Source organism: Ciconia boyciana, chromosome 4 (genome assembly GCF_034638445.1).
Source record: "Ciconia boyciana chromosome 4, ASM3463844v1, whole genome shotgun sequence".
Classification (NCBI taxonomy): Eukaryota; Metazoa; Chordata; class Aves; order Ciconiiformes; family Ciconiidae; genus Ciconia; species Ciconia boyciana.
In genome coordinates, this window is record NC_132937.1 from 42,203,517 (window position 1) to 42,218,806 (window position 15,290).

The following is a 15,290-nucleotide window of genomic DNA, read 5'->3' on the forward strand; positions in this document are numbered from 1 at the left end:
ATAATGTATTTTGTTTTACAGCTTCTAGATGCATTTGGACACAAGTCCAATATTAGTTTGGTGTTTGACTTTATGGAAACGGATCTAGAGGTAAGATTTTTTTAAAGACTTTTTTATTTCAGTATCTTCAAATGGTTTTTGAAAATACTACTTTAACAGGCTTACATTTGCCCATATTAGAAAGGTGACTTTCATTATGTCAGTTGGTTAAGATCGTGTCTTAAAAGTAGTTTGAATAATTTGACAATTTTTGTGAGTTATCAGCTGATAATGCCTTTACTTTTAAATACTTGTCAGCATGATCTCCAAGAAACAGATTATGTTTACCATGTTAGTTTTCTGGGACTCCAGTCAGACTGTAGAACCTCAGTCATAGATCAGCATCTCAGAGTGCAGTTGCTAAGCGTAATATCATCAAAGATGTTCAAGTAAGTGTGATACTGAAGTATGCCAAGTAATGAGCTGGTACTAAAATCACATGCACACGAACTATTGTTTTAAATGTAACAATGACAGGTACTTGTAAATCAGCATCTTACAGATGTTCCATTCTCCAAGACCTTAAGTCAGTTTGTTGTTGCGGAATTCTTTGTATGAGATATTTTGACGCAAGATTCTTCATTTTGGAAGACTGTCCTAGATGGCAATTCATGTCAGATCTGTATATGGACACATTATACCTACTCTTGACTGAAATTAATGTTGTTAAGCTAGCTCATTACACATATGCTGTGAAGAACTGGGGTTGGTATTTAAAATATTAAAAGAGAACATTGACAGGCTTGCTGAAACCTTGATGAATGCAAGACTGAAAACGTTAGATCATTTTTTTGCTATAGAAGTTAAAGTAATGAGTAGACTTTCTGGAGGATGCATTGTGTTTACTTTGTAACTATGCAACATTTAGAGCTGAAGAATATACAGTATACAAAAAGGAATGAAATAGTCTTGTACTGCATAATGCTGTGGTACGCAGAGCATTTAACTGTATTGTGGTATCACTCAGGGCACCATTTGGGACTGCAGCCTGTTGTGTTTGGGCATGTGCTGCATACATGAAATTTTGTGTAGTCTTAGCTATTTTGTAAGTCTCAAACAACTTAAAGCTTAGGAAAGGCTATTTCTGAACTGGACAGTAATATTAACAAGCAAGTTCTGGGGAGTAGTGTAGAAAATACTTTCAAACAGGATGTTTACATAGAATTTTAATGTTAAAAATCAAAGAATGTAGAAAACACAAGTAGGTTTGTTAAAATACAGTAAAGTGGCCATAGCTCCTGGTCTTCTTGGAAATAGGAGAGGAAACCACTGCATTTACAAAGATTAGATGCTTAGGTTGCACGGAGAAGGAAGGAATAAGTGGGAACATAATTTCAAGTTTACTGACACATTTATCATTATTATGTGTACATCTTTGTCTTGTAAGTTGGGTATCAACCTGGAACTGAGATAAAATAATAAACTCATGTTTCCCACCCATTTTCTCATTTGCTGGTTATGCAAAGTTCATGTAGGCTATCTGGACTCCCCATTTCAATTTCCGATCTCCAGAATAGACCTATTTTTCTGGAAAAAGGATGAGAACGGTAGAGAATATGTAACTGCCAATTTGAACTTTGCCTTAAAGGATGAAATAAGTTTTGAGTGGAAAGAATGGAAGTAAGTTAATCTTGCGTGGTAAGCTTTACTATCAATCTAACACTTTACAGGTTATTATAAAGGATACTAGTATTGTGTTGACACAATCTCACATCAAGGCGTATATGCTGATGACACTTCAAGGATTAGAATATTTACATCAGCACTGGATTCTACACAGGGTAAGCATGTACTAAATTGACAGCCTTTATGCTGTAACAACAGTCACATTTGATAGAATTTGAGTCTAAAGTATAATGAAGATAGTTTTGAAGTTCAGATGTTCTTAGTCCATAAGCATTCATGCTAGATGTTTTGGAGAGGCAATAGCAGTACCAGAAATGTTAAGAATTACTGATCTGGTTATCATTTAGATATTTATGTAAAAGTGTCTCAAGTGACATGTGACTTTGATTAGCACTGTGAACTGGGTCTGGCTGGGATGGATTTAACAGCCCGTATGGTGCCCTGTTTTGGATTTGTGGCTAAAACAGTTTTGGTAACACACCAATGTTCTGGCTATTGCTGAACAGTGCTTGGGCACTGTCAAGGCTTTCTCTTTTTCCCACTCTGCCCCCCGCCCCAGCGAGCAGGCTGGGGGTTGGCAAGAACTGGGGAGGGGGCACAGCTGGGACAGCTGACCCAAGCTGGCCAGAGGGATATTGCGTGCCATATAACGCCACACTCAGCAATAAAAACTGGGATAGAGGAAGAAGGGGTGTTTTTGGCTTCCAAGGTGGCTGTTGCTTTGAGACTGGCTGGGCATCAGTCTGCTTGTAGAAGGTGGTGCATTGCTTGGTTTTTTTCACTCACTCCTTCACCTGTTAAACTGCCTTTATATTGCTCCCAGAGTTTCTTTGCTTTTGCTCTTCTTGTTCTCCCCCCTATCCTGCCTGGGGGGTGGGGGGGCAGGGGTTGAGAACAAAGTGAGCAAAGGGCTGTGTGGGTGCTTCGCTGCTGGCCAGAGGTCAACCCACAACACAATGTTACTGTATTGAACTGTATCACTTCTGTGATTTCTACAGTTATTTGAAACATTTGCAAGGTCTTTTTATTACTCATCTGGCAACTATGCAGTTAAGACAAAACTGGTGTTCCTGCAGCCAAACTAAAACCTATGAAGAGACAGGTTTTTTTTTTTTTAAAACTCTGCAGCTTAAATATGATAACATTCAAATGGGTGTGTTTCACTATGACTTTCATGTATGATGAAATACTTGATTTCCTGTTTTGTTTTGGTTTTTTAAATTTTTTTCCTCACAATGTAGACTTACAATAGAATCAAAAGCCTGCATTTTAGAATACTGTTAGAGCACACCTGCCAGGAGGTTCATTATATGTCTGTTTTTATCAACACTGACAAAATTCATTCTTTGCTTTCTGTACTGACAGGATCTTAAACCAAATAATTTGTTGTTAGATGAAAATGGGGTTTTAAAATTGGCCGACTTTGGCTTGGCAAAATCTTTTGGAAGCCCAAATAGAGTTTATACACACCAGGTAGTAACAAGGTAAGACATTCTATGTTGTTTCTTACATAATGATTGTGTAGCTGTTTTGCAGTGTCTCTTGAAATATGTCAAATCAACATGTTCAAAGTTTGACAACTAGCTCATGTGATATGGCTGTAGTGGCAAGAACCTCATAAAGAAAGCATTGTTTAGCAAAGTCTCCATAAGAACTGCTAGAATATGCATCCATGGGGGTTGTTCTGGGGTATGGTACTCTTTTGAAACGCATGGAAATAATATGTATCTGCCTATAAGCCTGGCTTTCAGAGCGAGACAGCAGTTACTTTCTGTTAATCATGAGACCTAGAATGTCTTTTTGTAGCTAGTCACATTACCTGTTACGAGACAAAAGCTTGAATGAATTAAAATATTTATTAATGTTACCTATGGCATGCTTATTTAAGGTATGCTTTAAAAAGCAGGACTGCAAAATATGCAAGGTATTTCCTTTTGTCTGCTCTAATGCTAACACTATTCAGGCAAAGCTGATTTGTTTTAACACCTTTATTCAAAAGGCAGAAATGCTACAGTAGTTTCAAATGCAGCATGTATCAGATCATTGCATTAAACTTGATTGTGCTTAGACAGTGGAAGTAGCTGTTTGAAACAACTGCTCTCAAGGTTAATTTTGCCTAAAACTAGTCTCTATACTTGGGTCTGTTGGTATGGAGATTTTTGGAAGCTGGAAGGAATTCTGTCTTTCTGTTATTTCTTCAACATAAAGTTTAAAGAAAATTTTGGTTTATAACATACAAAACTGCCTGTTAAATGCTTTTTTACTTTGCATATCTGCAGTTCTATTGCTAGTTATCAGCTACAGTTGAAACTGTAGTTAATTTGTGGTTATCTTTGACCCCGTGGTGAGGAAGGCACAATTTTGTTCAGTCTTTCTTAAACAAAACACTTCGCAGGGTAGAGTGCAGCTCTTCAGTGTCTGAAAAATATAAGGCAGCAGCAGTATCCTCTTTGTAGTTCTTGCATTGCTACAATATATGGCACTTGATGTGAGCAAAGCCAGGTGATTTTCCCAAAATGTGTTCTCTTTTCAGGTGGTACCGAGCCCCAGAACTATTGTTTGGTGCTAGAATGTATGGTGTTGGTGTCGATATGTGGGCTGTTGGTTGTATTTTAGCTGAATTGCTCCTCAGGGTAAGTCTTCAAATGTAAGCATTTTGTATTTGCTCTTCAGTGCATTATGACTTCATATGTGGGCTTTCTCTCTCCTGCTAACAGCAGCAGGCGAAGGCAGTTAGGCTATTTAGGAAAGGAAGAAGAGGAGGGAGAAAAAAGCTTCAAGAAGCTTGCTAACTGTAAGGGAAGTGAAGGTTTGGAATAGACTGAGGTTCCATAAGCATCACAATCATTGTAAGTCTTTAAAAACAGCTGGGTAAAAAAATGGGAACAAACTGTCACAGTCTTGCCTTGGGGAAGGTTGGGTAGGTAACTCTTCCAGTCCTCTGAGTGTTATCCTTCTAGAAAAGTTACATCATAGATACCTGCATACTCTGTCCCCTATACATTGTTCCTCAATAACTGTAAATAATTATCATCAGTACCTTAATTGTGGGTTTATTTGTAAAGAGCAGAAGACTGATGTTTTCCTAAGCTGTGGTTAGTTGACAATACTGAAACGAAGCTGAAGGTTAACATCAGGCTAATCCTATGCCACTCCTGAGTATGGTACACAGATGTAATGGTCCTTAAGTATGTTTTACTGAAGTAGACCGTTTATTGTGCAGCTCTTTGGAGAGGAACATGAAAGTGTGAGGTGGGGAGTGGAGGCTAAGCACATAGACAAGCTGATAGCCTGAAGTAGCCTGCAGTATAACTTATCTTCCATGAGTAAGTGGCTTCTGCTTGGTTTTTGCACTGTACGTTAAATGTTTGTGTGGCCATGTCATGAACCAGATTGGGGAACTGGTTGGTCTGAAAACACCTTGGAAGAAATCTTTTGCCTTGGTTTATCACACAAACAGGTGTACTGGTACAATTTGGTTGGCAGTTCAGAAATGGAAATGTACAGTGGCTGTTTAAGTAACACTAGTGATGTGTACATAAATATGCATTAGACCTGCTAAAGTTGGATAAACTCAAGGGAGGTCAGAAAGTAAATAAGAAATCATTTAATTCTGTTGATTCTTTGGTTTCTCACAATGCAGAAAATGTGTTATGGTTCAGTTTTATCACTGTGATAGTTTTAAATGTATCTGTCCTTTTTCTTCCTGAGTGTACTGGGTTGAGGGACAATGCAACTTCTGGGAGCTTTACAAAAGCAGTTTATGTTCAAGGGGCTTTCATGACACCAAAATTTAGTACACTGCCTAGCAGGGAGGTTCATTATGGTCTTTCTGTTCTACTTAGGTAAATACTGCCTCTGATTCTTCGTAGTTTTGCTTTGGTCACAAAGTCCCTTTTTTCTTGCATTGTGTGCCTGATGTGCAAGCTACAAGTTGAACTGGGCACATATCCCCTTTTCTGTCCTCTGCTTACTTTAAATGAGATGTGACACTGATTAGGCAGTTTCTGTCCTAGTGGGTCACTATTCTCCCTCGTGCTGCGATCTCATTCCATCAGTCTAACTGCTGCTTGTGTAATCCAGTTACAAGTCACTTTAAATGTTTTGAATATATATAAAACCTAACTTCAGGGAGCAGATAATGGGGTGGTGAGCAGATGAGGGTGGTGAGGCACTGGAGCAGGTTGCCCAGAGAAGCTGTGGGTGCCCCATTCCTGGAAGTGTTCAAGGCCAGGTTGGATGGGGCTTTGAGCAACCTGGTCTAGTGGAAGGTGTCCCTGACCATGGCGGGGGGGGTGGAACTAGATGATCTTCAAGGTCTCTTCCAACCCAAACCATTCTATGATTCTGTGATGGAAAGATCACTGACCAACTGACTTTAAACTGGCAGCTGAGGTGTAAAATCTTTCCTCTTGTGTTTAGCTATTTTACATTAATGTGGTGGTGGTTTAATTTTATGTCTAGCTCTCTGCTATCAAGTCAGTGATATTCAGAATTTCTTTGGACGTCACTAGAAAGCCTCAAATATTCAGTGTACCTCTTTGTGTGCAGCTAGTATACAAAGATGTTTTGCCCTGCAGTTATGAGGGATAGCTCAAAGCTCCTTTCTAGAATAAAAGTTTAGAAGTTAATTCAATCAAATGCTGTTGCCTTCTTCCAGGTTCCTTTTTTGCCTGGCGACTCTGATCTTGACCAGCTGACAAGGATATTTGAAACACTGGGCACTCCAACAGAAGAACAGTGGCCTGTGAGTCCTTTTGTTTAACAGATTGACATTAGTTTTACTTTATACTCTCTATTTTAGCTTTTGAAATTAAATTAAAGGGTATACTAGAATACTTGAGTAGATTTTCAGAAGGCAGCTGCCTGATCTTGCAAAGCGGAGGATAAGCAGCTGAGATTTATTGTTTCTCTTGGCAAATCTCTGGTCAATATAGCAGTGTTGTTAGCATTAAGCAACAATAATGAAACTTCTTGGTTTCCTTACTGTGTGTATCCACAGTTTCCTATGGCTATTGGTGTGAAATTATTGTTGTTGCTTAGTGTTTTTTAGATGCTTGATTAATTAGTCTGCTTTAACCTGAAAGGCTTTAAGCACTTTCAGAAGTACGAACAATTTGTAGGGACTTAGGTTGGTCTGGATAAGTTATAGTTTTGTGATACAGTAAGAAACACCAGACCAACAGCTTTAGGGATAAACAATTTATCTCAGACTAACAGTACTGTAACAAATACAAATTAGTAGTACAGTCATCTCTATTGAGATGATAGTAAATGCAGTAATTCAGAAATACCAGGCCAAACTTAGTGTCAGGGCACACAATGACCTAGCTAACCATGGTTATCAGGCAGACTGACAGGAAGTGGGACATAACTTCTGTTGAGTGACTTGGACCAGCTGATGGGCACGAGGAGTCCTGAATTCCCTGATCTGACTGTCCTCTTTTGTAGTTGACTTGTGGAAGCACTCTCTGGACTTGCTAACCAATTATCGCATCCCATCTCTGCTCTCCCTCTATGCCAGTTGTCCTTAGTGTGAATGGTACTTGGATGCTACCTTAAGGACTGCGCAGTCACCAATGGAGCTATAGCCATGTAAGATGCGTGGTCACCATATGGAGGAGACACTGTATAAGGCAATACTAGCCCCACGTTTTCACCCCTTGCTTATGCAACTGTGTGGGGGAAAGGGTGGTTGTCTTGCCATGGGAGCATAAGGCCAAGACCAATGTTGATACTACCCATGTCACTGGGAGGGTCAGGTGTAGAGACGAGTCTAGTCATGGAGTGATGAAGGGTTAAATTGAGAAAAGATGGTCATAAGGTGGTGTGCCAAGAAACGATCAGAACAGTGCGGGCCAAAAACCAAGTACAAATCTTTAATATGACAACTAAAGCAAGTAAGAAGCCACTCAAAATAAGGATAATGACTAGATAAAGAAGTATGATGTTCCATATCCCCCTAACAGTGGGAGGCCATCCCAAAAGGGATTCCTGCCAACTATGTTTTACTTTTTTTTTTTTTAAAAACACTTTCCAGGATTTGTTTGATCTCTGGTACCATGATTGTTAAAGTTTGTTGTGCCTGCTTCTTTGCCTGTTTCCATAGTCGATGCAAGACTTCATGTTGCAAAAACCCTTCAATTAGAGATAAAATCATACTGATAAGGGTATGGATGATGTGGTGGGTTTGGGAAGGGAAGTAGGAGAGGGACTTGGAGATGTGAGAATAATATTACACTTAAGAGAGCTATCGGAGCATTAGCCCAAAGGTATACAATATCAACACAGTGAGAAAATATAAGGGTCATGCTACAAAAGGGTTCATGTAGGCATACAACACGCTGATTGTTGATCCAGTGGTGTGTTGGTCCCTTAACTGATATAGAGGTATCTCCCATTTGAATTGTTCACAGTCCCACAGTTAACTGTGACGTTCTGCTCTTGGGTCATGGAGGTATAACATAGTCTCAAAGAAGGATTCCATACTGGGGAGCTGTGGGGTTTTTGCCCTGCCAGTGTTAAAGTAGCAAGTTTCCATAAGCCAGCTTTTCCCATTTGTCAATACAATTTGAATACATTCAGTTCACTACATTTGAAGATATATTGCACAGTGTGCTGCAGCCTGGGCTAAAGTTTTAATGGTGGGATAACTCCAGTGCTCATGCAACCATTGAGCTACCATGGTGGTTCCACATTCCAAGTTGCAGGTTTGGGCTAAGGTTTCCTCAGTTTCTCTGCTACTATTGGGCTGCTGTCAGCTTATCATGGGTGTCAGTGTCCACTGTCACTTCCACCCCTCTGATTGCAGCAGTGGCATCTGCTCAGTCATTCCACCTAGCCTCAGCCATGGGATGAGCAGAATGGGATCAACATGGCCCACAGCCGAAATGTGCAAATATCTTCCTAAAGAAGGTGGCCCCTAATTTCTGCCTAAGAGTGTGAAAGCAGCATGCTTTCCAAGAGGGGAAGCCACCAGGTGCACCTAGCAGAACAACCCAGGGGTCAGATGCTATGGGCAGAGGAGTGAATGGCTAAGCAAAGGGTCAGGAGTTTTAGCCATCTGGGCAGTACCATGGCAATTGGCCATAACGGTTTGGCCATCAGTGGTATACAGTGGTGTCACACCCAAACCAGGCATTACTGCAAAGGATTGCTGAGCCATCAGTAAACCAGGCACCCTCTTGCAGGGTGGTGAAAGGAGGGACTTGTGTAATAGGCAAATCTGAGTGATCGTTGGTAGCTACAGGAATGGGAAACGTGAGGTGGATGAGAATACAATGGCTGGGGCCTGAAGGTTGGGCTCCATCAGAGATGACAGGGATACCAAGAACCCAATGTTTAGTGGCAATGGATTGAGCTCATCTTTCAGGGAAAGGAATGTTGTGAAAGATGTCATAAAGAATAGGATGTAAAACCCTAAGTGTAAGGGGATAATCCCCAAGGAGTTCATCCATGTCAGAAAAGGTAGCAAGTAAAGCATACTCCCATTCACAACACAAGGCTTGTGCGTCTTGCCACCCCTTGCTACCAAAATGGATTGGTTTTGGGGTAGGGTCCTTGGAACTTCTTTCCTGGAACAGTCCCCACCAGGCACCATCTCCACTGGACCCTGAGTTCAAATCTCCCAGTAGGGGTGAGGGGTCCTAAATATTGATACTGTTGAATACTTTTCAGGAGAAGGGTTAAGGCCTGTTGATGACTTGTGTTCCAGTCCCAGGTGAAATGTTTTTGCAGCAAGGAATACAGAGAATGGACTAGCTGACTAAAACCAGGGACATGGGCATGTCGTAACCTATAAAGTACCTAAAATCTCTGGAGGTTGTGTTTGGAGGAGGGAGTAGGTAAAGATAAAACAGCTTGCAAGACAATTTCAGGAATACTTTTGGTACTGGCACACAAGGAGGCTTGTACATTCTGGGCAGGACCCTGGCATTTACAGGGAGGAATAGTAAGATCCCAGTGTTCTTTCAGGGCTGAAACTAAGAGGGTCATATCTTGTGCAACAGATTCATGTGTAGGTCTGCCCAGGAGAGTGTCATTGGTATACTGGTGGCAAGAGAGATGAGGAGTGGAAGAAATTTCAGCTAAGGCTAAGAGACCATGAGTAAGGGTACGACTATGGTGATAATCTTGAGGTAAATGAGTAAAGGTGTACTGAATGCTATTCTATGTAAAAGTAAAGTGACCTTGGTCATTTGAGTGGATGGGGCACTGGGAGAACATATCTTTAACATCCAAAACTGCCATCCATAGGTAAGAAGCAAGGCAATTGGTGTTGAGTACTTCAGCAGCCATTAGGAGTGTTGCATGAAGCAGAGAGGAGGCAGAATGTATGCTATGGTAGTCAACAGTCAGACACCAAGACCTATTTGTTGGGTTTGCCCACTGGCCAGATGGGGCTGCTAAACGGGGTGTGGGTGTGAATGACTACTTCCTGTTTCTCCAGCCGTGTGAGAAGGGAGGTAGGCGATAAGGCTTTGGGCTCGTGGTTTTACAGGGTGCTGCTGTAAATGAACAATGTGGGTCATTAGAGGTAGGGGAGGTACTTACTGGAACTAGCAGGTGATTTCGTTCAGAAGTACCAAGATACTGTACCTTGCCTTGAGCATCATGGAAGGTTTGGCTCCTGAGCAGGTTCATATCTAAGATGTTAGAATGTCCCAAAACTGCAGATCCTTGGGCTGTACGCCTATTAGGGAAGTCATACTTGACTGTGACTACAGGAAGAGCTATGAGTGGTCCTGTGAACCTGCAGACTACTACAGTATGAGGGAAGTGGTCCCCTCCAGTGTATGATCTATTGATGACAGAAATTTGAGCACCTGTACCAATGAGGGCAATGCGAACACAATTTATCATTGATGGTGACATCTAGCACCAGATTGGAAGTTCATATAAGCCGCACCCTCCATAGCACCTTAGAGGGACTAGTGGCTTCTGACTAGCACCCTGTGGTGCTAACTGGACCTCTAATAAGTTTGGGTAATGCAAGGCTGGGGTTCCAGGCTCCAGCTGATGGAATGGCAGGAGGGGCACTTGCACCTTTACCTCCAATGAGAGAATGTATGGCACAATGTGGGGTGTTGGCAAGAGCCAGTAACACTGATGCTGGGACTCTGTGTATGGCCTATTTGGGAATCCCCAGGGCCAACCACGCTTTCGATGTTACAAGGTGCTTTGGGTCAGGGCCCTTTCACAGAGGCATAGGGGTTTTCTTAACTTCTGGGGGGGGGTGGTGCTAACTATAGCTGCATCTTTAGGGAGACCGGAAGATAACAGAATGGGCACAGCAGAAACTACCTTTTGTAATAGCAGGGACCATGTGGGGTGGGTGCTGCACCTGTAAGGCCAGTGCCTATTGACATTAAACGTCCTATAAGTGGACCCTTTTTGACTAGTAGGCACCACCACGTCTCAGTGGAATGACGATAGGTTCTTCATCTGCCACAGGGCCTACATCTAAAGCATGACTGATAACCAACCTAGCTATGCTCAATTCTAAATCTGTGGGATTGGCCAGCGAATAGCTAGGGTCCTCAGCCATCTCAGGGCACTTGTCTTTGAACAGAAGCTGCTGATGCCCAAAAGACAGAGTCTATATTTTCTGGTGGAATTTGTAGTTAGATTCCAGACCCTAAAGTGAGGGTCTTGGCTTCTGATTCTGAAATTTGGATGGTATCCCCCCCCTCATTTGCAAGCCAGGCTAAGTAATCCATAGTAATAGTTCTGCAATAGCACTTGCTTAATTTGGCTAGGTGTATGTTTGTGAAAGGCTGTGTAGAGATACTTGCGATGCCTCCATTAGCATCATACTCAATTTCAGTAATTGATGGGATTCGTAAGTCTGGTTGGGCTTCAAGAATTTGATGTATCATCATTTGAATCCTAATAAAACCAAATATTTCCTTCCCAGTCGTCTTGGTCAATATATAAAGCTTTATGTATTTTTGTTGCAGAAACTCCCTTTTCCGTAGCTTCTAGCTGCCGGTCAAGTTTTTCTTGGGCAGGTGCTGCCACGAGGGGGACCACGAGGCACTCTAATTTCTCCATGCAAGCCTGCACGCTTTCAACACAGGCAGTGGCAAGAGTCTTGTCTTCAAACAAGGCTGAGTATCATGCTGGGCTTGAGCTAATTCTTTTTGTAAGGAGACAGCTCAGGCTTTGGCTGCAGTCAAATGGTGCTCAGTATTTCTGAGACAGTGAGCAAAGAGGAATAGGCAGAGTAACTTGCCCTTCATGTTTTTGTCTTTCTGAATTTCTCTAATTAAAGTAGCTAGGGAAAAGGGAACAGGTACTTCCCTCCGTCAGAGAATCTGGTGTCTATAGGCAAGACAAAACAACCAATTAGGGCACAAGGCTGGGGCAGGTAATGATGCTGTGTACCATATCCCACTTCTGACACCAGAGGTGGCCCAGCCAAGTTACAGGTTCAGGATATGGTAACAGACATCAGACCAATAGCTTTAGGGATAAACAGTTTATCTGAGAATAATGGTGCAGTAACAAATACAAATCAGTAGTATCATTATCTGGGTCAAGATGATAGTAAATCCAGTGATTCACTAATACTGGGCTAAACTTAATGACAGGGCGCACAATGACCTACATAACCATGGTTATCAGGCAGGCTGACAGGAAGCAGGGCATGGCTCCTTCAGATGGGCAACTTGGAACAGCCGATGGGCACGGTGGGTCCAGAGTTCCCTGATCAGATGGTCCTCTTTTGTAGTTGAGTTGTGGAAGCATTCTCTGGACTTGTTAACCAGTCATCACATCCCACCTCTGCTCCCTCTCTGTGCCGCTTTTCCTTTGTGTGAATGGTGCTCGAATGCTATGGTATGCGATCACCAAATGGAGCTATAGCCATATGGAGAAGTATCGTATAAGGCACTACTAGCCCCACACAATTTTGTTGTTGCTCTGGGATTCAAAATGAAATGCATAGAGATTTTTGCAATGACATTTGTGCTTTCTTTGGAGAGGAAGAGTTAAGATACAGTTGGGGAAAGGAGAGAACAAGAGATTTGCTAGCATGACAGAGATGATGCATTCCCAAATTAATTTGCAAACCCCTGCATTTCAAGAATCGAAACCTTTACTGTCAAGATTATAACTGATTGAGCATGTTTTTCACTTCAGTGTTAATATTTTATTTTGTTTGGATAAACTTACTGAAGTGTGATGACTAGAGGTTTAAAATACTTAAAACTATTGAAATACTATGTTTGGATAATTGTCTGTTACAAGATCATTTTTATGATAGAATTTGAATACAATGGGATTGATTTCATACCTGTGGGAGAAAAAAGTGTGCAATTCATCTGCTGTTTAAGTGCTTGGCATATTTTTCTTCCCTCCCCCCACTCCCCAGATTAAAAGTTTCAGTTGTGCATTTCAAAAGTACCTCAAAACACTCACGATGATCAGCTAACATTGAGGAGGAGGACAGTGTGTTATTAACTTGGAGAAAATGCAGACTGGCTCTTTTGTGAATCTTGTCTCTTCCACCATGTGAGTTTGCAAAAGAAAAAGATTTTGCTTCATTCATCTGCACCCACTCTAAAGTTCTTTCATACTTCCTTTCTTTGTTAGCAGTTTTTCCTTTGGACTGGTCACCACCAAACCAAGGGAAGGACAGATCACTTGGAAAGGGAAAGTGTGAAACAACCATAACGGTTATTTAAAAAAAAAAAAAAAAAAACCAAAAACCAGTCTTTATGACCACTATTCCTACATTTATTTTATTTGAGTGAGCAAGGTGTTTTGAAAGACAGTTTGCTTCTGCTGAAAGACAGCCATATGAAGTTCTTTTTCTGTGAAAAGCTGAACTTTTTCCAACTTGAAAAACATACATTCCATTTTTGGTCTTTCTAGGGGATGACGAGTCTTCCAGATTATGTCACATTTAAGTCTTTCCCTGGAATGCCACTTCAACATATCTTCAGTGCAGCTGGCGATGATTTGCTCAGTCTTCTGCAAGGCTTATTCACATTTAATCCTTGCACTAGGGTTACAGCTACTCAGGTATAGTACACTTGCATTATGTCCTAATGTTCATTAACCTACTGTTAATACAAGATAAATGTGCTTTGAAACCAGTAAGCCAGGTTTGAAATGAAATGTCATACAGCTTTGTCTATGAAATACTAGAAACATATTTCCAGTGTTTTATAGAGAGAACTCTGAAAGGCATGAATAATGCCGACTGATCATCTCCATTCCCAATGTAGAGCAAACGTAGACAACTAAAAGGTGTATGAGTCATGGCCTTCAGACAGTCATTATATTTGACATTCAAAATTCAGTCACCTAAAGTTTGAAACTTAAGTCTCAACATAGCATATCTTATTCCCTGGGTTTGGAAGGTTTTCATCCTTAATTCATCCAGTCTTTTCTTCAATTTCATTTAAACTTTTTTTATTATTTTTTAACACGAAATTCTGTGGTGATTTAAACCAGTATTCTGATCTGAATATCCTTTTCCATTATATTTGGGTGAAACTGATCTCAATTTCACTACTCCTTGATGGGGAGAAATTAAGGACTTTGAATTAAAATCTTGCAGTATGTTCTAGTTCAGAATATTGATTTCTGCTATGAGGAAGATAGAGCAGTTGGCAGTTTCAAAACTGTATTTCTGTCACCTTACACTGTTAGGGAAGCATGCAAGAAACAGAGCTGTCTCCTTAAGGCCAGGAATCTCTCATTGCTTGTTAGACAAGGCAGATCCCAATCCAGAGGATTAGTGCATGTGTTAAGTATCTTTTTAGTAGAAGACTTTTTCAGAGCACATTTAGGGGGGGTTTTTTGGTCACCATGTTTAAGAACTTTCAATGTAAGTTTCCAAATAATTAGTTCTGCTATGCTTGGGGCACCTCTGTACTAGTTCGTATTTATGAAGTCATTTTACAGGTCATATTGTAGGATGGTGGCTTGAATATTGAATATATATTATTTTTCTAGTTTTGAAGTCCCAATTATGAGTGCTTTATTTCATTATAAACTCTTTGTAGATGGTGTTCTGACACTTTATACTAATCACTTGGTTATTTTTCTTCCATTATCATTAAGGCATTGAACCAGAAGTATTTCAGTAACCGACCAGGACCCACTCCAGGAAATCAGCTGCCAAGACCCAACTGTCCTGCAGAAGCTGTAAAGGAGCAACAAAATGCACTTTTAAATTTAAAAAGGAAAAGGACAGAAGGAATAGATCAAGGTAACCTCTTAATGTTTCACCTGTTTTAAAATAGGAGCTACATGCTCAGAGAGAATTTGATACTTCCAGTGTTTCAGAACAAACACTCTCTGAATGGACTACATCCCTGGGCACCAGCACCAGCTGAAGCCCTTTAATGATTTATGTTTTAGGATAAATGCTTTAGGGTGAGAATGACTTAGTTCTGTGTTCTAACAGAACTGGTGCAAAAAAGGCTCTTTTATGATGCTTAGGAATCTATCTGTTAGAAGAAGTATCTAATTCCATTCATTTCTGTAATGGAGTGTGGTACTACCCAGTAAATTATAGGCTGTTATGATGCCTTTTTTTTTTTCCTGAGACATCTTACTGAGGTGGAAATAACTTAACTTTACATCACTTAAAAAAAGAGGGGGGTGAGAGA

The 15,290-nt window shown here is 40.8% G+C and overlaps 1 protein-coding gene across 5 annotated transcripts in view; it reads left to right on the forward strand.

The window, feature by feature from the left end:
• CDK7 (cyclin dependent kinase 7) overlaps window positions 1-15,290 on the forward strand; it is a 34,050-nt gene that overhangs the window by 6,431 nt on the left and 12,329 nt on the right. For all 5 annotated transcript variants that reach the window (XR_012042081.1, XR_012042082.1, XR_012042083.1 and 2 more), the window contains exons 5-11: window positions 22-90; window positions 1,710-1,820; window positions 3,031-3,149; window positions 4,199-4,298; window positions 6,326-6,412; window positions 13,543-13,692; window positions 14,740-14,887. Coding sequence is in view for 2 of the 5 variants with exons in the window: in XM_072859113.1 (XP_072715214.1) it covers window positions 22-90; window positions 1,710-1,820; window positions 3,031-3,149; window positions 4,199-4,298; window positions 6,326-6,412; window positions 13,543-13,692; window positions 14,740-14,887 (784 nt within the window). In the remaining 3 variants the exon portion in view is untranslated. The remainder of the gene's footprint in view (window positions 1-21; window positions 91-1,709; window positions 1,821-3,030; window positions 3,150-4,198; window positions 4,299-6,325; window positions 6,413-13,542; window positions 13,693-14,739; window positions 14,888-15,290) is intronic.